Source organism: Sceloporus occidentalis, unplaced genomic scaffold (genome assembly GCF_023333645.1).
Source record: "Sceloporus occidentalis isolate IW3139 unplaced genomic scaffold, rSceOcc1.0.p SCAF_1, whole genome shotgun sequence".
In the NCBI taxonomy this organism is placed as follows: domain Eukaryota; kingdom Metazoa; phylum Chordata; class Lepidosauria; order Squamata; family Phrynosomatidae; genus Sceloporus; species Sceloporus occidentalis.
This window is the reverse complement of record NW_028316981.1, coordinates 228603476-228630792: the sequence shown is the minus strand read 5'-3', so window position 1 is coordinate 228630792 and position 27317 is coordinate 228603476. Positions and strand designations below refer to the sequence as shown.

General features: G+C 38.5%; 1 protein-coding gene across 15 annotated transcripts in view; it reads right to left on the bottom strand.

Annotated features, from left to right (window-relative positions):
- Positions 1-27317, bottom strand: part of MPDZ (multiple PDZ domain crumbs cell polarity complex component) — a 138811-nt gene that overhangs the window by 78779 nt on the left and 32715 nt on the right. For 14 of the 15 annotated variants that reach the window (XM_089489621.1, XM_089489612.1, XM_089489636.1 and 11 more), the window contains 7 exons: positions 25450-25578; positions 23607-23810; positions 16697-16817; positions 15137-15225; positions 8110-8305; positions 5324-5413; positions 1577-1659 (listed from right to left, as the gene is read on the bottom strand). In XM_089489621.1, the coding sequence (XP_089345747.1) occupies positions 1577-1659; positions 5324-5413; positions 8110-8305; positions 15137-15225; positions 16697-16817; positions 23607-23810; positions 25450-25578 (912 nt within the window). The remainder of the gene's footprint in view (positions 1-1576; positions 1660-5323; positions 5414-8109; positions 8306-15136; positions 15226-16696; positions 16818-23606; positions 23811-25449; positions 25579-27317) is intronic. The other variant, XM_089489676.1, reaches the window with a different exon arrangement.

The following is a 27317-nucleotide window of genomic DNA, read 5'->3' as shown; positions in this document are numbered from 1 at the left end:
CTCATGGATATCAAAATACGTGGATGCTAATGTACAATGGTGTGGTAAAATGGTGCCCCCTATATAAAATGGCACAATCTAGGTTTGCTTCTTTGAATTGTTTTTGTTTTTATTGTTATTTTAATATTTTCAAGCCATGCATGGTTGAATCTGTGGATGAAGAATCAATGGATAGAGAGAACAAACTGGAGAAGCATAAGATGATGACTTTTTGGTCAATGTCACTGACATATAATCTACACATTGAAGAATCCTCACTAACTTTTAATTATATTTGCTCCATGACCTATGTATGCTACCTGCATTTTAACTGTTCTTTCTAGCCTGTTTCATTGCCCTCAGATCTTCTGTAAACCAAGGGGAATTATAGGCTCCATAAAATTAGACTGGATACTTAGGAGCAACTGTTTGGATGACCCTTTCCATCTTACGAATACATTGAGAAATGAATGCCTAGATCAAATCACCAGCACATCAACCAAAAAGTTCTCCAGGGCATTCAAAATCCTTCAGATTCTGTCTACAAGTGTTCAGGACCTTCACATCTCCAGTGCTACAAGTGCTATATCACCAGCGCTACAATCAAATTCACTTGCACTCTAGTCAGCTTCTACCTATGGAAAGAAGAGACACATCTTGCCTTTTACCTGAAGCAGAAAAATATCTTAAGGCAGTCTACAAAGAAGCTATTCACCTATGCTTTCTTACTGGACACAAGAGGTCAGAAAGGCAGCACTCCCACCACATTGTAGAAGAGCAGTATAAAGTATTTCCACCAAGTACAATGATGAAGAGGGGACAGAGTGATTTGGTTCTGTGAGCATGCTCAGTCAATACCATGCAATTCACTGTTTTCATAGGCTACAAAATACATAAGCTTGTTAAAGGCATGTATTCTATCTGGTATGAAATTGGTGTTAACAGTTACTTCATTATTCTTTCACTGTGGGCATCTCACGTTTCAAGCAGACATAAATGCATTAATTATCTATAAACTCTGTAAGGAACTTTGGCTGCATCTACACTGCAAAATTAATGCGGTTGCTTTAACTGTCATGCTGCCATCCTATGGCATCCTGGGATTTGTAGTTTGTTTGTGACACCAGAATTCTGTCAGAACTCTCTGACAGTGAAAACTAAGTATCTCACAAAACTACAAATCCCAGAATTCCATAGCATTGAGCCATGCCACTTAAAATGATGTCAAACTGCATTAACTCTGCATTGTAGATGCAGCCCCTACCTCTCTTACTGTATGTTCATATGGCATATAGCAGTGATAAAAATATGTTTATATAATTAATATATGAGGTTATCTGCTGTATACACAAGATGTACTCTCTAAAATGGTTTCATTCCAGGGAGTCCCAAGGAATGGTTTATGAATTATTTGCCTAGAAATCTTTACATACTATCTTATTGATTCTAAAATTTCTATAAGGCAGCATTTTGTGGTTTCTATCTTAGAAGACAAGATCTTAAAAAGGACAAACACAACAATTCTTTCAAAAAGGGGGGAACATAAAATAAGCAGGGGTTGGGGGAAGTTAAACAACAAATTGTTCAGTTTACCTACCACAACCTCATAATTTGTCCCCAAAATTGTCTGCCATTTGTTATGTAATGACATTTCTTCATCTGTAGAAGTCATCTGAAAACCTAAAAGATGTAGAATCATAGTTAGCTACAGAGGAAAACAATTGCCATTCTTATTCTCACACAGTGAATAGGATGTGCTAGAATGTGTATCTCCCTATCAATGTTTACAGTTTATAAAAAAAAAAAAAAAAGACTATGGCCTGTTACAGACTGCCAAAATAAAGCTGCTTCAGGTCTCTTTGGAAGTATGCTGTTTAAATGATGCATGCATCCTAAGAATCCGGAAGCTGCACCAAAGTAGCACTCCAGTGCTTAGGAATGGAGTGTGGCTTTGGCGCGACCTCCGGACTCTTAGGACCCATGCATCATTTAAATAGCATACCTCCAAAGAGACCCAAAGCAGCTTTATTTTGGCAGTCTGTAACAGGCCTATGCCATGAACATATAGGGTCCAGCCTTATTTAATTTGCTGATATGGAGGGGGGGGGGGGTTGAAAATTACAAATAACAATTTCAGCATAAGTGGAACTATTCTGATGTATTTTGTCATATCAAACTACACTGTATTCAAGTACAATTGGAAACTTTTGTTGTTGTTTCACAGTTGTTTTCTAAATCACCCACACAAGTGAGTAACAAAATACAAGATGAGTAGTTTATGGCAAGATTGCATTTAGGAGAACTCCTTAAATCTCATTCGGCATCATGTATATTGGAAACTAAGCCAAATAGCCTTTTAGCACTATTCAGTTCAGAACTGCACCTGCTATTTGGTTCAGAGCTGCATCACCTCAAGGATCAGCCTTTTTGCACTTACCCTGGTTATTCAATTCAGAACTGTATTACCTCAAGGATCTTCTTTCATCTCCTCTCTTCCAAAGAATGCTAATTGTGCTCAGCTAGCTTCCTGAATAAATAGGTTTCTCTCTGGCTACCCTCTGCTGCACCTTCCTCTTTCACTGAATGCAGAAATTACATGCATCTTCTGCCTTCCTTTGCCACAACTGTTCTCTAAAATGTTTTTTCTTAATCTGCCATTTTATTAAGCTCCTAAGGCTTTAAAAATATTCTCCCTTCCTTCCCCTCTCTCCCCCACCCCCTCCGTACACACACACACATTCTGTTTTTATAAAGTTAAAATAAGAGCTGGAAGTTAAAGCAGAAAGTGTACTACAGGCTAAGTCTCCCTTATCCAAAATGTTTGGGACCAGAGGTGTTCGGAAATTTGGAGTTTGTCAGATTCTGGCATATTTTCATAAACATAATGAGGTATCTTGGATATGGGACACAAGTCCACACATGAAATTCATTTATGTTTTGCATACAGCTTATCCATATAGCCTGATGGTAACTTTATACACAATATTTTTAATAATTTTGTGCATGAAACAAAGTTTGTGTACACTGAACCATCAGAAAGCAAAGGTCAGCTACTTGTGTGGACAATTTTGGATTTGGGAGGGTTTTGGATTTCGGATTCCAGATAGGATTCAAAGTGCAACATATTTACAGCTTCCCCCCATCCCCCAAAGCTATGGAAAAGATCTCAGTTGTTATTTTTAAATTTTAATGTCTCACATTTACATAACACAACAGTGTGCAACTAAGCACTGGTATATATTCAGTTTTAAAAGATCGGAAACACCATAGCAGAAACAGCTACAAATCTAATACACAAATTGTAGTCATAGTATCCAAAACCACTTTAGCAATGTAAATAAACTTTAGAACTGATGTGTTACTGAGTAATATAGGCAACATAAATTCACTTGTGTTTAAAATTGGTATTTTTAATAATATCCAAACATTTGCACATGTTCCTTTTAGAAATGAATGACTTATGATTTTAGCCCTCAAATCTATGACCTCAGTTTCAGATGATACTATTAAAACATGGTCCCTAGAGGGCAGTGGAATAACACAACTTCATCAAGGAATGCATACTTCAGTGAGATTTAGCCCATCTAAAAATGTAAGAAAGAAGTATAGTTCTGAAAGGTAGTACTACAGTGTGAAGGTCTTTTGGAAAATGCAGCACAAAAGTGAACAAATGTTGCAAGAAATGTATCAAGATATTAATCCTGAAGAATTTAATACATTAAATTGTGTGTGTATATGAGCCTTCAAAGTCACCTGTAGACCTCTGGCAACCCCATTAATTTCAAAGGGTTTTCTCAAGCAAGGAATACACAAAGGTTGTTTTGCCAGTTCATTCCCCTGAAATATAGCCTACAGCTATATTTCACTGGTGGTCTGCCATCCAAGTGCTAAGTAGAGCTGACTCTGCTTAGCTTCTAAGATTAGCTGGGATCTGATGCCTTTAGGATATTTAGGGTAATATATTTATTACAGGACTAAAAACAGCAAAAGAAAATAGAAAGTGAGCACAATAAATATGCCGAAAAAGGAAAATGAAGGTCTCACTCTCACCCAATGTATTTTTAAAGTCTTTAAATACCAATGAAATGTAAATTGTATTTTCTAATATATTTTGTTTATTGTGTTCTAACATCATCTAATGCAGGGATGGTCTGCATGTAGTCCCTGATGGAGCCTGCAACTACTGAAACCCTGTTCCACTTCTCCAAAGACCCCTAATCCATTTTGCTTTTTTAAAAAGGCACAATTTCTGTGCATTTTTTAAACAAAAGCTCCCAAAATGTGGAAAAACACCCAGAGACCCATAGACCCACACACCCCAGGACCCTCAAATACCTTTTATTTTCATCAGAGTCCCTTTCAAAATGGTGACAGGAAATAATTCTTGTTGACATTTTGGGAATGATTCTAACAATGATAGAGGTATTTTGGAGCTGTGTTGGGGGTGCAGCCCACAGGTAGGTCAGAAAGGGTTTAAAAGTTGGTTCCTGGCCTTCATGCAATTGTCCACCCCTATAATAATGGACCACTTTCAGTATTACTAGTAGTTTTTATTTTGCTTAAATGATTTCAAGGCAAAACCATAACTTTTAGCCATTTAAAGTTAATGTAGGAGTAAAATGTCACTACCACAAAATGCATATGTCAAAAATATAGCATATAAACATTCTGACATTCTATATTTAAGATTCAGAACAGATGCAATACAGAATATTAGTGTGTTTTAGTAAGCTTCAATCTATTATATGGTGTCTGGTCAAATAAGCCTAAGAAAGATAAAGTATGAAGTCAGAGAACATGAAAGTCTGTATCTAAAGTGTTTAGAGCAAACTCTCCTAGAAAATATATACAATAAAAACAAATGTAAATAAATAGAACTGTTGTTATTGTGATATGGAAGCAATGTTATTCTTAAGGATTACAACATCAAATATGGAAAATTAGAAAGTCTTGAGAATAAAACAGCAAAACCTATTACAGAGAAGATCACATTTAAGAAATTAGTATAAAGTGCAGAAACATGTTAACATTTTGGAAATTGTTCCTCTGCTTTGAAATAAATCTTTGAAAATGTAATCTCCAGAGAATGGGCATGCAGGAAAAGAATCAGCTAACAAATTTTAGAAATAACTTCAGATTTTTTCTTCCAAGACATACGTATGCATTATACCTCAGACACCACATTTTCATACCTTTTTGAGACAGAGGAACAACTTTTGAGAGTCTGAATGTACAAAAAAGGGGATGGAAAAAAAGAAAGAAAAGTAGGGCAAAAGCCAGGAATGCAAGCCAGTGTGTTTCCACAGGGAAAAGATATACACTACTAAAAATTAATAATTCGGACCTGGTTGTTGTGGACTAATGTCTTCTCCAATGTGAACCACACTGGTACTACATGACATTAATGGAGATTCCTGCTCTCTTTCACAGCTTTCTGGAAAAGAAGAAGAATATTCTCAGCAGCTCTGGGCATGCCACTGTCTGTGGAAATGAAAGTTCTTCTTCATGGTCTCTGTGCCTCACACAAATCGGTTATCCTGGGCCTACGCAGAGCACCATTCAGAATATTCTAGAATCTAGTAGAAACATTTTAGCAATAGTCTCACCCACCTCCAGTAACCCTATATAAGAGACTTCCCTCAGAAGCTGCCATTTCCTTTTTGTCTGTTGCTGCAGCAGCCTGATGAGGAACTGATCTTGATTGATTGTCACCTTCAGTTTTGTTTTGGCTTCTGGCCACTTGGATGACGCCTTTGCCATGCTGGATTTCTCCTACTGTTCTTAGTTCAAATTAAAGATGTGTTTTTCCAATTAAGCTACTCTGTTTGCGAGTGTATGTACAGTGCACCCTTGGCTTATGCAGGGGATCCGTTCTGGACCCCCCTCCCGCATAAGCCGAATAGCACGTAAGCTCAAATCCCATTCAATTGAATGGGGCTTGTGCTCGCAGCTTGGGAGAGTGTGCGCGCCACAGGTGCGTGCACCATTCATTCTCCCGGCGCGCGGCTTCTGCATAGGTTGGAAGCTGCGTATGGGGCATCCACCTATAGCACGGGCGCACTGTATTTCTTTTAAAAAGGATGCAATTTTTAAATTAAAAAAAGTTAGCATGTACAAGAGACCTCTGTATGATAAGGCTACAACCCCGTACTTGTTTACTTAATGGGACTTAATACTTCTGAGCTGACATGTTAAGACTCTCCTGCCTTAACCTGTAGCTCTTTCTTTCATAATACTTGTCAGATGTAATTTAAGAACTATTTCTAATAAATATTCCAAATGAACTAGAAATGACAGGTGCCTCCCGAGTCTCTTTTAAGAATCACTAATGATCACTTTGTTTTTAAACATTTACACTAGTCTTCCAATGTTCTTCAACAGCTAGGCTGCGTAGTAAAAGTCTGTGGAAGAATAAAATTGGTGGGTAATTTGTACTAGCTGTTCTCCTATACTACATAGGACCTACATTTTTGTCCAAAAAGGGAGTGAAATTTGATAGGTCTAAGCTGGCAAAATTTGATTTGTGTGTACAATAAATATGGGATTATTCATTTTAATGTAGTAAAAATTCATGTTTTTGTCATGATGAAATTCATGTTTTTTTTCATGATTTTAATTACTATACTGTAGAGAATCATCAGAAAAAGAAATAGATTCTGGTAACAACCAACTATCATTTCATGGGGATAAAGTCCAAAGAAAAAATCACTCTACAAAAAAGTACAAGCATAAGTGAAAAGTCATTCTTATGGTGATACTTCATTGTATCAAAAAGGCATGCAAAATTCCAGTCTCAATTCAGTTTTCAGATCACCAATATGAAGTCTTGTGACATGGTGTCTGTTTCTGTGTCAGTATCACATTATTGTTCTTTTACACACTTTTAGAAAGAATCATATGGTTGTTTTTAATAGTGAAGCAGTTTAAGTATATGAAACTGCATTAACTTTTAGTCTGTCTATCCATTTAGCCTATATCTGTGACAACACTAATTTAAGATTTCAGGGGAGACTTTCCATCCTTGCTATATAATAACTTTTTTTGGGAGGGGGGACAACTAAATATCCTTTGGCTTGAACCTGTGTCTCTCTTCGAAAAATAATGTCTCTAAAAGATTCATCTGCTGACCCACCATGGGAATGAAGAGATCAGGCATTAAAAACTGGATTGAATAAGGGCCACTTTATTAAGCAATTAAACTGTCTTAAATTCTTTGAGGAGCAAGAGTGGGGGAGGGACCTCTTTGGTGACAAAGAAACTGAAGCAGAGAGTTTCCAAGAGACCTCTTCCTCAGCATCCCCTGAGCGAACACCAGAGCACTGACTGCCTAGTTACAGACCCACCATATGTCAAATTCCCTAAGATACACCATACGGTAGGCAAAAAATTCACGGAAAATGGAGGGGGGGATTCTACCCAGCCCTGAAGCAATACTTACACTGCCCAAAAGGCAGGCAGGTCTGTCGATTGCCAATGTCAAAAAGGAAGCAGAGAGGATAGTCAGTCTATAAACACGTTACATCCTCCCCCCACATGTTCCCGATCACACACCTTTTAAAGGTGTGCAACTATCTTTAATCTCTGGTCTCCTCCCCACTGGGTCCTGCAAATTTGGCTCTTCCCCTGCAGCTCTGTGCAACATGTGGGTCTGGAGACAGATTTTATACTTTGAACATTGGAATAATCTCCACCATTATCATTTTTAATAATAATTTAAGAAAATCGCATTTTATTATTTTATTGAAGTTTACTTGTTTTAATACTGCAAATACCATAGTTTGAATTCTAATTTAATGCTCTGTTTTTGTAGGCTTCTAACTGTATCATTCTTTTAAACTCTGAGCCACTTTGGGTCCAATTCTGGGCAAAAAGCAAGATATAAATAATAACAATAATTTTAATTCTTTTCTTCATCCTAAAAGCATTTGCCTAACCTCTCAATAGCCAAGCTCCCTATTGAGACTTTCTTTAGCTCTAAGCAACAGAGAAATTAAAAAGCATTATAAAAACCTAGACCAGGGCACACCTTTCTCAAACAGGAGTCCTCTGTGAATTACAAAACGTAATTAAAACACAGACTCTGACATGCTGGAGAATAAAAAATAAAACTGAATGAAAGCCAGTTATTACCTTTGCTTATGCCAATATCCATTGCTTGGAAAATTAAATCCTTTTCAACCATACTGCTGAAGTCCTCATGTGGACGAATGTGATTTTCCTGCTTAAGGCCTCGTCTGATCAATGTGAGTCCAACTGTTTGGCCAGTGTGCCGCAGGACTTCCACTGCTTGCTGGTTGGTAAAACCCTGAAGATTTGTTCCATCCACCTGAAGAATTAAATATATGTTAATTTCCACCAGGTTATTATAAAGAAGTGAAGGATATAAAAATGATGTCATTCAAAATTAGCCAAACTTTTCTTTAGCTGTTTGCAAAATGTCAGATCCGATTTGGTCTCCAGTCACTTAGATGTGTTTTGTTACTTTTTGTTTAATACTTTTTTAATTAATAGATTTGTACAATTAAAATCACTCAAAGCAACAAACTTCTACAATAACGCACTAACACTAATGCAAACATACATCTATCTACTACTAACATTACAAAATAACAATTTACAGCCATTTACTGAATTATATTATCATAAGTACTTCCTTCAGAACTGCAGTATCCCATTATTCATTAAATAAGTAGTTTTTCTTAATCTTTTATTAATCCTTGAATATTCTTTCTTTTTTGAATTTTAATTATTTTATATTTCTTTAATGCTTCTCTGATTTTTAATCTTGTATTCTTATTATCAGCTATTAGAACATTTTTATTATAACAAAAAGTTCCTTAAATCAATTGGCAAGATTCTCAATTCTCCCCAAATCAGGCCAATTTCTATACCAAAATTGTTTTATCAAAAGCCATTCTTTTTCTATCAAATCTGCTGTTTTGTTCTGTATGCGTGCAGTCAAAATATCCATGTCCATCATTTCCTTTAATTTTATAATTCATTAATTTTATTATCAATTCCATTCTTCTGTGTGGGGGGTATTTTGCTTTGTCCTCAGTACTGTGCGACAGAATTCTGGCAACTGAAACATGTATAATATTTTCCTTTTTAGTTTTCTTGCTTTCTTTTCCATCATGTGAGTCATATTTAAAAGAAAGAATTCTGGTTCAAATGGGATCTTTACCTGTAGTATTTCTGTCATCCGTTTATGTATTCTTCTCCAATATTTGTTTGGTTTCTTGTATTTCCACTACAAGTAGTAGAAACATCCTGATGGTTCTTTACATTTCCAACATTCAGTCTTACTGGTAATAAATATTGCATTCAGGTGCGTTGGTGAGAGGTATTATCGATGGAACATCTTTAACGAGTTTTCTTTTTAACTTTGACATAAGGTAAATTTACATGTATTGGCCCAAGCCTTTTCCCATGCCTTGAGCTCTATATTCCCAATATCCTGAGACCACTTGATCATTGTATGTTTAACTGTTTCTTCTTCTAAGTCTCTTTTTTGTGGTACTTTGTAGTATTTTGCAATATGGTATTTCCCTGCATCCACAACGATCTTATCCAATTCATTCTTTTTATCTTCAAGTTTTTCTATCTTCTTGTCCACTTTGAAGCATTCATTTAGTTGGTTATACAAAAAACCAGTTATTATTCAAACTTTCTAAACCAAATTGTTCTATCATTTTCAGTTTGTATTCTCAATTTTTTCCCTTTACTAATATGTCCTGATATCTAATCCAGGGTTCATTACTGATTTTACTTCTGTGAAAAAAAATGCTTCTTGAGTGGATACCCACTTTAGAATTCCTTTATATACTTAGCCACCCCCTGATCAGTGACTTTCTGATGTAATGGTGCTCAAAATCTTTGTTTACCTTTGCTTTAACATACCATAGATAGTCATGCCATTCATATCTCTTATTGGCTCCTTCAATATTCAATGTTCTTTCATTAGAAAGATTTATCCAGTCTTCTAACCATAGTAAACAGCAGGTATAGTAATAGTGTTGGAAGTTCAGGAGTGTGCAGCTGCTTCTCTTTTGAGTCTGTTAATATGTTCCATCTGATTCTTGCTCTCTTCCCCATCTACAGAAACTTTGTCACCTCTTTTTCCCATAGGCTAAAGCATTTCTCATTAATAATGATGGGTATATTTTGAAATAAATACACAGGTTTTGGTAGCATGTTCATTTTTATTACAGAGACTCTTCCCAAAAAAGAAATATGTAACCTTGTCCACTTTTGTAAATCATTTTCAATTTATTTCCATATTTTTCAGTAGTTATTTTCATAGAGATCCACATATCTCTTTGTTATATAGATACAGTGCACCCACGTCATACGTGGGCGTGCCATATGCAGCTTTCAGCTTATGCTGAAGCTGCGCATCAGAAACAGCAATGGTGCATATGCCCATGGCATATGCACAATGCCACATGCACCAGCCCCATTGTTTTCCATGGGGCTCAAGAGTAGTATTACCCTTACGCGCCGGGGCGTGTGTGTCTGGAATAGATGCCCATGTAAGAGAAGGACTGACTATACCTAGATATTTTACCTTTTTTTCTGTTTTGAATTTCGTTATTTTACTCAGCATTTTCCCTTCTTGTGGTCCTATATTTTTGGTCAAGATTGTTGATTTTACATGATTAATTTTAAAACCTGCTAGATTTCCAAACTCTTGTGATGTTTTTTGCAATTTTTCCATTCTATGCAATGGATCTTTCAAAAATATCAGTATAATCCATGAATGCCTTAATTTTGTAATTATATTCCCTTGATTTCTTCTTCTTCTCTTATTGGTCAGTATTTCCAAAATCATAATAAAAAAGCACGGGGGACAGAGGGCATCCCTGTCTTGTACCTTTTTCTATTTTAATGAATTTTGATTTCTCCTCATTTATTAGAATTCCCAATCTTTAGTTGTTATATAGTGCTGTTATCCAGTTGTCAAATGTTTCTCCCATGTTCATTTTTAAATGACCTCTTGCATGAAAATCCAGCTCACTTTATCGAACACTTTTTCAACGTTTATAAGGATCATTGCTAGCTTTTTTTCACTGTGCTGTTCAAAATATTCTATGATGTTTATAACTGCTCTTATGTTGTTTCTTTTCTTTCTTTTTGGGAAAAACCCGCTTTGATCTTTGTGTATCCCATCTGATAAAATTTTCTTGAGCCATTTTACAATTATTAATAAATATTTCATAATCTGCATTTCACAATGAGATGGGTCTATCGTTCTCTACAACTTTACTGCCCCTATCTTTCTTTGGTATCACTGTAGTGTAGGCTTCTTCCCATGATTGTGGAAGCCCATTACTTTTTTCTTTTCTCAATCTGTTAGCCAATACTTGCCTGGTTTGTTACCAGCTTCAAAATGTTTTTGCCTAAGAAAAGGTTAAGGGGTGATATGATAGCCCTGTATAAATACCAGAAGGGATGCCATATTGAGGTGGGAGCTAGCTTGTTTTCTGCTGCTCCAGAGAACAAGACCTGGAACAATGGATGCAAGCTACAGGAAAAGAGATTCCACCTCAACATTAGGAGGAACTTCCTAACAGTAAGGGTTGTCTGACAGTGGAACAAACACCCTCGGAGTGTAGTGGAATCTCCTTCCTTAGAGGTCTTTACACAGAGGCTAGATGGCCATCTGTCGGGGATGCTTTGATTGAGAGTTCCTGCATGGCAGAATGGGGTTGGACTGGATGGCCCCTGTGGTCTCTTCCAACTCTATGATTCTATGATTCCTTGTTGCAATTCTATTTCTGTTAAAATTATAGTTAATGCTCTGTAACGTTTGTACTTCAGATTTAAGCTTTTGTTTCCAAGATTTTCCTTCTATTCCTCATTTTTTTCTCTTAGTGCTTTTGTTATTGTTTTCTTTCCTTCCTTCCTTCCTTCCTTCCTTCCTTCCTTCCTTCCTTCCGAGTTATATTTTGTTAACAAACCACGAATTACTGCCATACTGGCATCCTATATTACATTGTCTGATATTCCATTAGTTTTATGTTCTATAAAGTATAGTTTTAGTGCTTCCTTTATTTTGTTAGTGACGTCTTCATTTTTTAAAAGATTTTTTCTCTAACATTCTTAATATGATTGGATTGTGATCCAACGTAATCTTAGATGAAATCTCCATCTTTTGTAACGTAGGTAAAAATGTTTTTGTAGCTATGAACATGTCTTGACATGGATTCATGGACTTCTGGGGGGGAAAGTACCATATTTTGAACTCCATACACCCATCAATACAAATTCTTCTAATAAACTGAAAAAAGATTTTGGGAGTTTCCCTTGAATTTTTTCCTTACTGATTTTTCCCTTGATAGTCTTATCCAACATCAGACCTAAAACTGTGTTAAAGTCATCCATCAATATACTTTGTTCCCATTTTCATATTTCCTCAATTCATTTGTTAAATGCTCAAATAATCTTTCTTCTCTAGTGAAGTATAAACTCCAGTCACAAGCATTTTTAGTTCTTTTAATATTATCTCTATTGCAATACAGTATATGATCCATTCGAATCTTTCAAGATTTCCTTCGAGCTATTTTTTTGTTTACAAATATTGTTATCCCTTTTTCTTTTTCTTTTCTGTGGCAGATACAGTTATTCCCAAGTTTGGGATTTCTTCGATATTTTGTATCCCCTTTTTATTCTTGTTTCCTGTAAAATCTATTATGTCACCCCTTGATTTTTCCAACTAATGAAATATCATATTGCATTTTTATTTTGAGTTTAACCTTTTCATGTTCCAAGAGAGGATTGAAAATGTCATTTTGCACTTACAGTGGGCCCTCCTTATCCGCAGATTTGCCATCCATGGATCTGAGCATCCGCGGATGGCAAGCCTGGGGGGGGGGGTGGCAGAGGAGAAGGAAAGTGCAGCACGGCTCAAGGTGGGATGAGGAAGGCGAGGTGGGAGAAAAGGAGGAGGAGGAGTAGGATATACTTTATTATGGTCAAATACCAACATAAAAGAAACAAAACAACAACAATAATGTTAAAAAATGAATTAATAATAATACATTAGTAATACATTAAAAACAATGCAGTAAAATCATGCATACTTAGGGTTAGTTACAGAACTGGGTGCTTTGCTCTTAAGTAGCAGGAGGATAAATCTGCCCACTGGGAAGATAAAACAAATTAAATCAACAATAAAATGAATTAAAATAAGAATAAGGAACAACTACTGTTGATAGGATTAAGGTAGCTCGAGCATAATGTGTTCTGCTAACTTAGAATTAATTTTGCCTTTTCTGCAAGTAATTGCAGACTCACAAAATTGTGCCACTTTACAAGTTATTTGTACAATCTGACAAAAGATAATTTAAATAAAAAGTTTCAGATCTCCCCAGTTTATTTAGAAGGGTTGGGGTGATCAGGACTTTACGGGCTTCACTGTAAAAACAGCAATGAACTGACCGTTTCAATATCTCCAGTGCTACAAGGGCATATTCTCTCAAGCACAGGAATCTTACTATATCTGCCCTCAAGTTGTGCTGAAGGTAATACATTTAGTCTAGCTAAAGAGAATGCTTTCCTGTGTTTGGGTATTGTTAGGTTTGTCAAGTAATTTGCCATAATGGATGAACTGGCACAATCCCAATAGTTGAAATATCTCGCGGGCCGACTACGATTATTTTGGAGATCTAGATCTTTTATGCGTTGAAGTATAGCTGTTTTAGCTTTTGAGTGCCCCATGGCTCAAAGGTTATCTGGCGGAAGACCCATATTTTGTAATTTTGTGGTCAATGTCTTTTTCCATTTTGATTGGAAGGTGTCTGTCAGACTTAATGGTGCAAGACCCAGAGGCAAAAATGTCAATTTTAGCCAAAGATTTACTGTCATTATCAGAATTTGCACCTCCATTGAAATTTGTCCGGTCTCTAGACGAAGTATTACATTTGGAACACAGGTCGGAATTCCTGTGATAGCTCTTATAAATTTAGTTAGCACAGCTTCAAAAGCCTTATAGTCTTTGTTTGCATAAATCTGACAGCCGTACAGCATTTCAGATATTACTTTACTGACAAAAATTTGAATTGCTGCAGGGATGTATTGGTCACCTTTGGTGTAGAAAAAGGATAGAAGAGCTTTGGTGCTTCTTTGAACAGTTGCGATGGCGTGCTTTATGGAGTGATTTTCATGTGTATTGTTCTGTGCTGATGCAATAAGTGACAATATGCTAACCAACTATACCACTTAATTTCTCACACCTCTATATAAATGAAAAGTACTTTGTTCTCAGGGGCCATCCTGATGTAGCGGTTTGAGCATTTGACTATGATTCTGGAGACCAGGGTTTCAACCCCACTTGGCCATGGAAACCCATTAGATGACCTTGGGCGAGTCACAGTTTATATGCCTCAGATAGAGGGAAAAACAACTCCCCTCCCCCAAACAGACCTTGCCAAGAAAATCCTATGATAGGTACATCTTAAGGTTGCCATAAATCAGAAACCAACTGAACAACTGTTCTATCCTAACATCAGATTATATTTCACAAATCACAGAGCACCAGGACTAGCACACATCTTTGGATGATTTCAGCATTTACATCACTCCACTGTGAGAATGAGCCATTTATTTCTGCTCCATTTTTTTGTTCTTTAGCCAGTTACTAGCACACAAGAAGATTTCTCTTCTTATTCCATCAGTGAGTTTTCTCAGGAGTCATTAGAAGGGGAGACTGTAAAAAGCTAAGTAAATTATGTCTACTAGATCATTCCTGGTCATGTGCTCCATAATATTCTCAATAAACTCTAAAAGATGATATGGGACTGAACCTTTGCAAAAGCCGTATTGATCCTTCTTCCATATGCTTGGTAATTTGACCTTTAAAAATTACATCAATTTACCCAGAACACATGTTAAACTAACAAACCTTTAATGACTCAGATTCTCTCTTGATTCCATTTTCCAGTTTTGTCTTATGAAGAACAAACTTGGAGACTGGGAAGGGGGGGGGGGTTTCAGCAAAAAAGCTCCATTTGAGAACTCTTGGAAATGTTCCATCTTGACCCAGTGATTTGTTAATTTTCAATATATCAGTGAGGGCAATTAAAGTAGATAGTAGAAACAAAAACCAATACTAGTAAAAACAAAAAGCCAATAAAAACACCGCTCCATAATTACTCACAGCAATAATTTGGTCTCCAACCTGGATTCTACCATCATGTTCAACTGCGCTGCCTTTTGTGATACTCTTCACAAAAATCCCAGAAGGTTCTGTAAAATAAAAATCACATGATTAAAACCACCTTTGAGCAGTTTCTGGGTGAGTCCACAAGCCCAAACACAGTGTGCCAACATTGTGCTATGACACCTAAGTAGTTTTAGGCGGGGTACAGCCCACCCAAAAAGGATGGTCTCCCGGTGCCTAGTTTTGGTCTGTGGGGAAGCCACAGCCTCCAGATCGCAGGGCTTTCCCGTGGACCACAAAGAACCCACAAAAAGTCAATGGTGCACTTGTGACATCGTAATGGTGCCGTGCCGTGCATCTGCACAGGGCGCCGCCATTTTGACGCCCTCGTCCCATGAGAGGGACGAGGGGCATCTAGAAGCGCCTCCCCGAGGCACCCCTTGCACATGACGAGGGTGTCCTTTTCATCCCGTATGGACTGGGCCATACATAACATTTAATCTGAAGTCTCACTGATACCACATTTCTCATTAACATGTAGGTACATACTAGGAGTTAATTGTAGCCTATATTTCAGAGGAAGGGGTTGGCAAAATCACCTGAGTATTGCTTGTGTAAGATAACAGTATGAAATTCATGAGGTTGCCGTAAGTCGGGGGGTGACTTGAAAGCACATGCATACAGTAGCATCACTGGAGGACTGCAGGGGGTTGCAGATTGCACCAGTGACACCCAGGCTAGGGGTGACACCTGGTTTGGCCCCGCTCCCCTTTTAGGGCACGAGGGGCGAACATGCACCCTTCCAGGCTGCTCTGTCCAGTGCTCCCTCTCTAGGGAGAAAGTCCAGGATGGAGTAGGAGGGTCAGCATGTTGCGGCCGTCCCCTGTCTGAGTCCAGCATGGACTTAGAAGGCATGGAGGGAGGAAGAAAAAGGCTCCCCTCTGGGTCTTTGGAAGACTTGGAGGCCACAGGGGGAGGAAGGAAGGATGCCCTGAAAGTCCTTAGAGGACCCGGAGGCTTAGGGGGGGAGGGAAGATGCCCTGCAAGTCCTCCATGGATTTGGAAGGCTTGGGTGGCAGCTTCCCTTGTGGCCCCACCTCCATAAGCCTTGCCCCCCCCCCCAGGTAATACTGAAGCTGGAAACGCCACTGCATGCAGACTCACACAGACTAACAGAGAGTTCTAACTAACCTCTGGCTTCTCAGAAAAGCATATACTTTTCAAAACATGCATTTTTCATCCTCATACAATTCAGTTTTAGTATATGTAGCTGTGCTATAAATGTTATGAGCAAGTGGTTCTAAAGCCAGTGGGTTATTAGACCTTCTAAAAGAAATGGAGTTCAATGGTGTCATCAGTCCTTGATTCCAAATAAAAAAATCCACATTCAATGACTTCAAAAGAGTTAGCAAAATGAAATAACAAACTTCACAACAATGACTCTACATATTGAATTTTTCTGTATTTATAAATGTTTACATTGTGATTTTAAAAATTCAACTAAATTATCAGTAAAATGAGAAAGGGGAATCTGTACAGATATGCTCATGTCATTACCTGAGGTTTTGTCTCCAATGTATCCAGCAATAGTTATTCCTAATCCTTGGATATTTTTGGTAAGTGTCACTTCAAATGTGTTTCCGTCTGCAACAGGATCAACTTGTGTCTCTTCCTCTCTCTTTTATAAAAGGAAAAATAAATTTAGATTTATATTTCACTTTTCTCAGAAGTTGGAAATAACAAGTTAAATCTAATGGCATTATGTGCTAGTCCGTTAACACCCAACAAGGCATTATGAGTTAACTTGTTGATGAACATCACTTATCCTCTGAAAGCAATTACTTATACATGATTTCATTTCTACTTTTCACCAAAGAAGTAATGTTCTGGTTAACAGCACTCAGTATTCCTGTGGTGCAATGCATAAAAGGTTTTCTTTCGTTATACAGTGAGAAGAAGACTCAAGAGGAGGAGCTCTGAGGAGCACTAGGGATGTTAGAAGCTTCAGGAATTGAACTTGGGACACCTGGTCCTTGCTCAGTGCTGATCTTTGTAGATTATGATTCCTAATTCTAGGTGAGTGGGGAGGTAAAAGGATGCAGTTACTAATAGTGAGTTTTTTTGCCTATTTCTGTTGAGAATTCTCCACCTTTGATAGACCAACTTATCTTTGTAGCTGCTTATTGCTGAATATTAGTATGAAAGGGATTATTATCCTCTAGTCTAACTGAAATGATTTCATGTTGAAAGTGCCATATTGTAGAATGCAAGAAAACATTTCTGAAGGAGCCAATCACAAAATGTGCCACTAGGGGGCAGCAATGTTGTTGTTGTTAGCTTCCACTGAGTTAGTACCAACTCATGGTGACCCTATGGATGAGACATCTCTAAGAAACCCTATCTTCCACTACCTTGCCCAGATCCTACAAGCCCTTGCCCACACACCCCCTCCCCAATCGAGTCTATGCATCTGATTTGTGGTCTTCCTCTCTTTCTTCCATCCTCCACCGTTCTTAGCATTATTTTTTTTTCAAATGATCTGTGCCTTCTCATTATGTGGCCAAAGTACAATAGTCTCAACTTGATCATCTTTGCTTTCCAAGGACAGCCCTTGTCTGATCTGTTCACAAACCCATTTGTTTGTCTTCTTGGCTGTCCGTGGTATCCTAAGTACTCTTCTCCAGCACCACATTTCAAATGAGTTGATTTTCTTTCTGTCTAATTCCTTCACTGTCCAGCTCTCACATCCGTACATGGTAAATGGGAACACAATGGCATGAACGATTCTGACTTTAGTGCTCAGTTGTATGTCTTTGCTCTTCAATATCTTTTCCAGTGGCTTCATAGCTGCCCTTCCCGTTCCTAGTCTTTTTCTTATTTCTTGACTGCAGTCCCCATTCTGGTCAATGTTTGATCCTACATATGGGAATTCTTTAACTATTTCATATTCCTCGTTGTCTAGATTGAATTTGTGTATTTCTTCTGTGGTCATTATTTTTCTTTTCTTTATGTTCAGCATCAGACCTGCCTTTGCACTTTCAACTTTGACCTTCCTTATTAACTGTTCCAATTCTTAAATGTCTTCTACTAATAATATGGTGTCATCCACATATCTTAGGTTGTTAAAGTTGCTTCCTCCTATCTTAACTCCTCCTTTTTCTGATTCTAATTTTGCTTTTCTTATGTTTTCAGCATATAAGTTAAACAACTAGGATGCTAGGATGCAGCCCTGCCTGACCCCCTTGCCTATTGGGAACAACTCAGTTTCTCCGAATTCTGTTCTGACGGTGGCCTTTTTTCCTTGGTACAGATTCCTCACTAGGATGAGCAGCTTTAGTGACATCCCCATGTCTGAGTGCGTTCCATAGCTTCTTGTGATCTTTGAAGATTTTCATACCAGCACTTACCATGGGGTAAGCACTAGTAAAACGCAAGTTAAACATTTAGGAAGTGTGTATGTCTTAAAGCCTGGTATGCTTCCCAACGGCAGGGAATCGTCTTCTTGCCTCTAGTGTCCCTGAATCGTTCAGGGAGCAGCAATTTCCCATTAACACAAAGTTTCCATTCTTAGGAAATTGCTGCTTCGCGAACGATTCAAGGGCATTGGAGGTGAGGGGATGATTCCCTGATGTTTGGGAATCACGTCAGGCTTTCATACACACATGCTTCCCTGACGTCTATACAATCAAATGCTTTGCTGTAGTCTATAAAACACATAGAATCATAGAGCTGGAAGACCACAAGGGCCATCCAGTCCAACCCCCTGCCATGCAGGATTCTTTTTTTTTTAATACTTTGGTGTGCTTCATTAGCCATTGCATGTCTGCAATGTGGTCCCTAGTGCCCCTTCCTTTTCTGAATCCTGCTTGCACCTCTGGAATTTCTCTGTCCATGTATGGTTGAAGTGTATGCTGCAGAATTTTGAGCATTATTTTGCTTGCATGCGAGATTAGGGCTATTGTCCTATAGTTGCTCCTTTCTTATGAACTGGTATGTATATTGAGTGTTTCCAGTCTGTAGGCCACCACTTTGTTTTCCATATTAATTGGCATATTTTAGTTAGCACTGAAGTTGCATCTGTCTGTAGGAACTGTAGCAGTTAAATTGGGATACCATCTGTTCCCGGTGATTTATTTTTTCCCATTTCTTTTATTGCAGATTCCACTTCACTTCTTAGAATTTGGGATTTGTCTTCATATGGCTCCTCATTCCAAATATCATTCATTCCTTCATCTCTTTTGTATAACCCTTATGTGTATTGCCTCAAGCATCTTTTTATTTCTTTTTGTTCCAAGTATTATGTTCTTTTTTTCTCCATAGAGCATCCCTGCCCTCCATTTGAACTTGGCTTTAATTTCTCGGTTTTTTTGATAGAGGTCTCTCATTCTTCCTTTTTTATTGTTGTTTTCGATTTCTCTGTATCGGTCATTGTAGTATTTCTCCTTATCCTTGCGTGTCAGACATTGGACAGTTGTGTTCATACTTCTGGCTTTTTTCCTATCTCCCTTTGCTTTTGCTTTTCTTCTTTCTTTTATTGCATGAAGTGCTTCATCTTTCATCCATTGTTTTTTATTTTTATTTTTGGCCACTTTAGTGTTTTCTTGCATTCGTCCTTAATTATGTCTTTGACATCTGCCCACAGTTCTTCAGGTTCTCAGTCAATTATACTTAATAGAAAACATTATTTGTAAATCCCAACTCTTTTTTAAAAAAAATTCTAATGACTCAAAGGAAATTAACAACAAAATGATTTAATTAACAAATTAATTAAATCAACCACTACAAATTAAATTCCACCATTGTGAACATTAGTAACAATAAATTAACTTCCCCACCTTTAACCATGAATATTAATGAATTAATTTTTGAAATTTAACATTCCAAGCTCTGGCTTTTCTCCCAAAACTGAGAGTAACCATTCAACTGGCAAAAGTTCATCTGAATGCAAGGATTTTAGCCTGCCAACTGAAAGACTATAGGGAAGGGACCAGCTTAGAAGGGAGCTCCAAAACCTGGGAGCAGCCTCCAAGAAACCTCTCTCCTGTTTCCTCAAATGTGCCTCACGGGATAACAGAATCAAGAGAAGGTCCTTCAAAATGCCACCTGAAGTTATGATTCACAAAGGCAGTCCTTATAAGAACCAACAAACTTATCACTGAAGCCAATACTCAGGCACACACATTAGAAATAAGTAGTATAACTCCTCAGAATGTGACTGGCATGCTGGCTGCACAGAGATCAACCCTTTGGCAGAGTCATGTGAAGCTCTAACGTAGTTAACATTACTTTTCATTTCACATCTTCTATACAGCTTTCTTTCTTTGTATTTATGGTGCCAAAATATACAATGTTTGGGGAATCTTAAACGTTAACAGAACATAGACCATTTCATTTTTTCTTCATTTTTTCTTTTTTAACTATTATATTTATTGTGCATCAAACATGCATGAGCATGGTCAAGCAGGGAATTGAACCCTAGGGGGAATACAGATAGGCAGAAAGGAGTGCTGAGACACTGCCCCTTTCTGCCCCACATGGAGGCCGCAACAACCAAATGGCATGGCCTCTGGGAGCCCTAAAAAGAACCCACTCCTAGCAAGTTCATGTTAGGGTGCGTGTGCAGCACCATTGGCACCCTCGCACATGCAATGATGACATCTGTGCGGCGCCATGCCATTTGGAGGCTGTGCCATGCGTACTTCATCATGGTGGCCCCCATGTGGACGGGGACGAGCCATGATGGAGCCGGGGGTGTGCAGTAGCACTCGGGAGCGTGCAGACACTTCGCATTCTCAGATGCTTCGCTGCCCATCTGTATCAGGCCCTAGTTTCCAGAGTCATAGTTCAGCACTCAAATTACAGTGCACCCACGTTATACGAGGGCACTTTTTAATGAATGGCTTGCGCCGCCATGTGCAAGAGCCCCATTATTTTCAATGGGACTCGAGCACAGGCAGAACTTGCCAGAACAGGTCCCCCGCATAAGGCAAGGGACCACTGGACTACACCACACAGATGGTATGGATACTTACTGAAATGCAAAACTTGTGGATATCATGATGAAGTGACAAGGTCAGCTTTAACTATAGTCATTGAGGGACAGAGGCAGGAGGGAAGATGTTGCCTAAGACCAGACTGGGTGGATATCTGTATGAAGTGGTGGGAGGGAGTTTTGGAATGTGGTGTGGACAAGCTGGGAACCACAAAGGAGATCTATTTAAACTTTCTAAGAGCATCCAATGTTGTATGTAGTGTGCCAGGAAGCCATTATCTTTGTTCAACCCACTGTTGATTGATTAGAGTTTGTGAATATATTGTAATTCAGTTGTTTCTCTTTCCAATCTCCCTTTGCAGGTTTTTTGTTCGAGGACTGCTGTCTTGAGCTCAAAGATAGAATGCCAAAGAAAACTGGTGTTCTGCAACAGGCTTTTGTGTATTCCCATTCCTAATTTCTGATTTATGTCCATTTATTCTCTGGCATAGAGACTGGCCTGTCTGCCCAATGTATAGTGTTGAAGGGCATTGTTAATAAATGATGGCATATATCACATTAGAGGATGAGCAAGTCAAAGTGCCTCCAATATTGAAGGTTACGTGATTAGGTCCTATGATGACATTTCCCAAGTAGTTGTGTGGGCAGAATTGGCATCTGGGTGGTGGCTTGTATAGGCCCATGGTCTATGGATTATATAGGCCTATGGCTTAGACTTCAGCAAAACTGCAATTGAGACTGCAATGGCAAGGGGTCATCAATCCAACAAAGATTTGCACTGACTACAATGTTAAGAGTCAATCTTCAGAAATTTCTCTTTTCCCCTGGAGTCCCCTTTGTCCCATAAAATCAGCTCGGGAGGATTGAAAGACCTTTCAGACAAGTAGAGGAGTAGCAATGGGAGCCAAAGAAGGAGGGGGAACCGGCAAAAATGAGACCCACAGCCACACCTTTTCCTGCTAGTGGAAGGATTTTTAGATGAATAATGCTCAGGTATGGTCCCAGTTGCAGAATAAAAATTTGATTCCATTCCTCTGTGTGCTACAGCCAAGAGGGCACAAGGGATCAACAGAGAAGAAAGGAATCAATGAGTACATGTAAATGATGGAAAGATTCTACTGATGACAAGGTAAAAATAACTCAGGAAGTGGGGCATATAACCAATAACAATAGCATTTTTTATTTATTTCCCAGAGACTTAGCAGCCAAATCTATTTGCTTTCAAGTCATCTCCCAGAAACTGCTACTGGGAGAGAGCAAAATCAAGAAGCAATTTAAAAAAAAAAAAAGGGGGGGGGGGATTACTTATAAAGTAAAAAAGTAATTACCCAAAAAGAGATACTTGAGGAAAATGTTGTTCAAATTATATTTAGGGAAATGTTCCTCAAAACAGAACATAAAAATGTAAAACAAAAGTCTAGGAAGTTACTGAAAGCAACCATGCCAAGGGCAGAAAAGCATGAGCTTGATCCCTTTCTTATCACTTTTCCTTCTATACTTTGAAGCAGCCGCAGTTCAACTGAGAATCACCTCATTCTGCTGAATAAAATCAAGTTAACGGAAGCATCCTGCTAAACAGCTGTCAAATTATACATACAGGATGCTGAAAACTCTTGCTAGACTTGACACAAAGAAAGGCAGAAATATGTAGGCGCTTTCACTTTCTGGTACTTCTTTGTTTACATACACCGACACTCTTCCTCAAATCATGTTTCATTCCACATATTACAAACCATGCTCCTTCTTGGCCTCTTTTCAAAACATTTACGAGAAAGAATCATTTGTGACTAATAGAGGAAAGAATAACACAGAGGGAGTGATGAAGTTTGGGTAAATGAGGACATTTTTCAGAGAGTAAAGGAAGATCACCAGAATAGCAAAACAGAAATGAAAGGTTCTATGTGCAGTGAAGATGGCAGCTGGGTAGCTGGCACATGATGAGCAGCAGCTGAAGTTGTGGCAGCTGACCTAGGTGAAGAGTTGCAGCTGTGTGCCGGCTGGCACAGAAAGGAGCCGGCTGATGGATGCAGAGGATGATGAGGTAAATGTGGGAAGCAGAAGAAGAAAGGCATATTGGGAGAAACTGTTTTAATAATCCAGCTGGACTGAAAGGGCTGCTGCAGAGTAAGTGGGAGGTGTTGCAACCCACTGATTGCTCAGCTGCTGTTAAACTACCATTCAAATGGCACATTGAGGTTACTGGGTTAGAAATTATTTGTATATTTGTATGTCTGGCTCACCAGAGTCCTCGTTATGCAGACTTTATTACTGATGATTATGAGGGATATATATATATATATATATATGTGTGTGTGTGTGTGTGTGTGTGTGTGAGAGAGACATTGTAAACACTGCATTTACATGTCTTTGGAGTAAGAAAACAGCAGCCCTGAAATCTATTTTAATAATCAATCATCATTGGATTTCTTGCTCTCAATGTCATTTCCTCAATTTATTCTGCCCTCCCCACATTACCTGGTTATCCATCATGAATGCCTGTACTGGTGTGCCCGGAGGAACTGCAGGTGGTGCAGGCTCTTCTACTGGACCTCTGGCTATCACCAGCTTCACTCTGTTTCCACACTGCCTCAGCACATGTGCCACTTGCTCACTGCTCATTCCATTCAAATCCGTATCACCAATTTTCAAGATGTGGTCTCCACTGCATAGCCTACCATTCTGGAGGAGGAAGAACTCAATTAATGAACTGCCAGAAATAAAAAAGGAAACCAACTGTACCAAATGTGCATTCTAGCAAGAGATTATTACTGATATGCAGGGACTGTGGTAAAATATTGGTGGACTGTTTATTAACAGTGAGATTATGCTGTAATGTTACTGTAGTAAAACAGAACACATGACACAAAGAAACAATTAGTATTTATTGCCACAAATGCTACTATTGCTATTCATGATACCACCTTCCTGCAATCAAAGTCCTGTGTACAAACCCCTCAACCAAATGACAGACATGTTTTGCATATGGCATTATGCTCAAACCAGCCTACAGAGAGTAACCAAGAGTACGAGCAAACTCCATGCCTCAAAGTTTAACTCTCAGTGTACTATGAGGAACAGCAGAATATCTCAGCTTCAGTAAGTAAAGAAGCTACAACTATGGCCCAAAACAAACAGGCAAAATGATGCAGCTTGAGGCTGCATTGAGGATGTGGTGTTGAGATGACAAACACCCCAAACAAGGCCTGAAGCCACGCCAACACCATGCCATCACAGAAGAACTGAGCCAAGAAGAAGAGTTCCTTCCAGCAGCCCAGTTCAGAACCAGCATGTGTGGTTGCTGCTATCCCAGTGTGAATGGCACCAGAGTGGCATAAGTCCGCTCCATCCAGGCCATCTGTTTCAATGGCACCAGAGTGGCATGAGGCTGCTCCATCCATGCCGTCTGTTTCAGGCCAATGGTGATTTTCACATGGGGATAGGATAGGGACAGGATGGCTCCATGATCCTTATCCCGCCCGTGACCCAAGTGAAAGTGATAGCGCAAATCACTTTCACATGAAAGCGGGCTGAAAAGTGCTTTCAGCCATCAACTGAAAGCGCTTTTAGCCGTCATTGTAATAATGGGTTCTTCCGTTATTACAAAAGAGTGGAAATGATGACTGAAAACTCTTTCAGCTGACAGCTCAAAGTGCTTTTCAGCCCGCTTTCATGTGAAAATGTTTTGCTCTATTACTTTCACTTGCACTTTTCAAGTGGCTGAATGCGCTTGCAAGTGAAAGTGATTCACGTGATCACTTTCACTCACACTTCCCTGCCGCGTCAAGTACAGATTATGTGTGAAAGTCCTTCCCACAATTGGGTGGGAAGGACGGGACAGGGAGGGGACAATGATGTCCCATCCCTAATCTGATAATCTCCTGCGTCTACAAATGTTATACTGGGTTTGTGCATACATACAGATAAAGTCAGCAGTATGAAAGTGTGCTGCAAATACATACTTCAAAGCACTTCTCTCTTCCTTTCCATTTTCTTTTCATACTGGTTGGGCAATGTAGTTAATAAGAAAAAATTGCCACTAAAACAAAAAGATATTTTAAATATGCCTTGTGGAATTCACACATTTATATCTATCACTAATTATCCATGTGGAATGTCTGGCTGGAGTTTTCACAAACTGAAATGTTGCCCTCTGGTCTATGGTGAGGGTACACATACTTCTCATATATATATATTTGCACACACACTCCTTTTTTAACTCAAGAAGAAAGGTTTTATAGATGGTAATATTTCTATTTCAAATTTTTATCACTTGATGCTGTAAATAAAACATGCAGGAATATGCTAGGCATGTATGTACCTGATCAGCTATTCCTCCTGGAAGGATAGTTTTAACTATTACTCCAGTTGATTTTCCACCCACTATCCCAAACCCCAGACCTGATCCATCATTCACCAACTCAATAGTCTCCACATGCTGCCAATGAACCTACAAAGACAGACAATAAATTAGGTTCACAAAGAAATAATGTCAAGAACAAGTAATTACAGTATATATTCGACTATAAGTTGACTTCATGTATAAGTCAAGGCCAGGTTTTGGAACCAAAATTATGGATTTTGACATGACCTATGGGTAAGTTTTAGGGTAAAACCTAAGGGCATGTAAAAAGGATCTAAAGGATGAAGCAAAGGAAAACAATGCCAAAGACCTGACAAAATTCCAACAGGAATAGCTATGCCTTGCCCTAAAGGCTGGATGGAAGAAAGAGTAGAGGGGGATCAGTGCTTCCAAAACATTCTTGCCTTTGATTATTGGACAGTTCCTTTTTAAATAAGAATTAAAGTACAATACTTTCATTGACCCATGAATTTAAAAAAAACTGTTTTGGAAGGGGCATTTTTTGACTAAAATTCTAGACTTATACATGAATACACACAGTACATTATTTCAAGTGCCACAGAGCCTGAAGCACGAAAAACAACATAGTTTTGCACCGTATATTGGATATTTCTGCGGTATACCCGTTCAAGAAATTTGCCCCTTCAGAAGCACAGCGAATAATGCAATATTTTCCATTCTGAGTGTGCTCAATGGTACATCAAAACTCTTTAGGATTTCACTGAAGTAGCTCAATGAGGGGTGAGGAATCATGCTTATAAATTAAAATGACCACTTCTCCATACAGCTATGGAAAAGGATGGAGCCCAACTGCTCTAATGCATCTCAGGATGCAGATCCTGCATCAGTTCTCTCCACAAGGTACCCTTCATAAACAAATAACTGAGAACAGGCACCCTGTCCACATCACTTGTTTCTTGCCATTAAAAGAAAACAAGCAAGAGAATCTGACTATATCTCAAAAGCTGCAAAACCATTCAATCTTGGGTAGCATGTGCACAAAGCAAGAACAGGGGGCTCTTCTCATCACTGTAAGAAAAGAACCCCACAACACACATTGCACGTCCCACCAGTATATTCATTATTTTTAACACTACACTGTGGATGTATAAAATGAATTCCATTTATTATGAAACAAACAACAAGCCACCCACTGTAAAAAAAAAAAAAAAAGACTAAACATTTTGTTTACCCAAAGAATCACCATTTAGTAAGTACAAACTTACAAACTTTCAGAAATAATTACAAAATGACCTGGCCAAAAGGAACACCTACAATTCTGCCAAAAGGACAGGCCTCACCTTCATTTCATGCAGAGAGAATTAAGAGAAAAGAGCAAATTGTGCCTAAAAGCCCCTCTCTCAGTGTCCACATTCGCTGATGTTGACTCCAACTTCCACAGGTTTGGTGTAAGGCATGCTTAATCACGAATCTGAGAGTATTCCAAAGTACCTACAGTGCTTGCAGATTCTACATATGTGCTGTTGTAGGCAGTCCATTCCCTTCTCTGGCTGAATATGAGAAAATGTTGCAGGTGGCCTAAAGGCTCAACCTTTCTACCCCTCCATCTTCACATGTGTGTGAAACAAGCACAAGAACAGGGCTAAAGATTTCAGGAATACAGTCTAGGTTTGTATTTAACAGCTTCTGGCAAATTTAACTTTCAAAATGCCTGAACACTGTTTTAGCAGTATTTTCATATTTGCAAACAAGTACTCTTATGGCTCAGCAATGCTTATGGGCAAAGTCATCTTCTGTGGTTCCTAAGAAAATAACTTACAAGGAACATGATGAGTAGGGAGGATAAAGGGGAAAAAAAGAAAAGA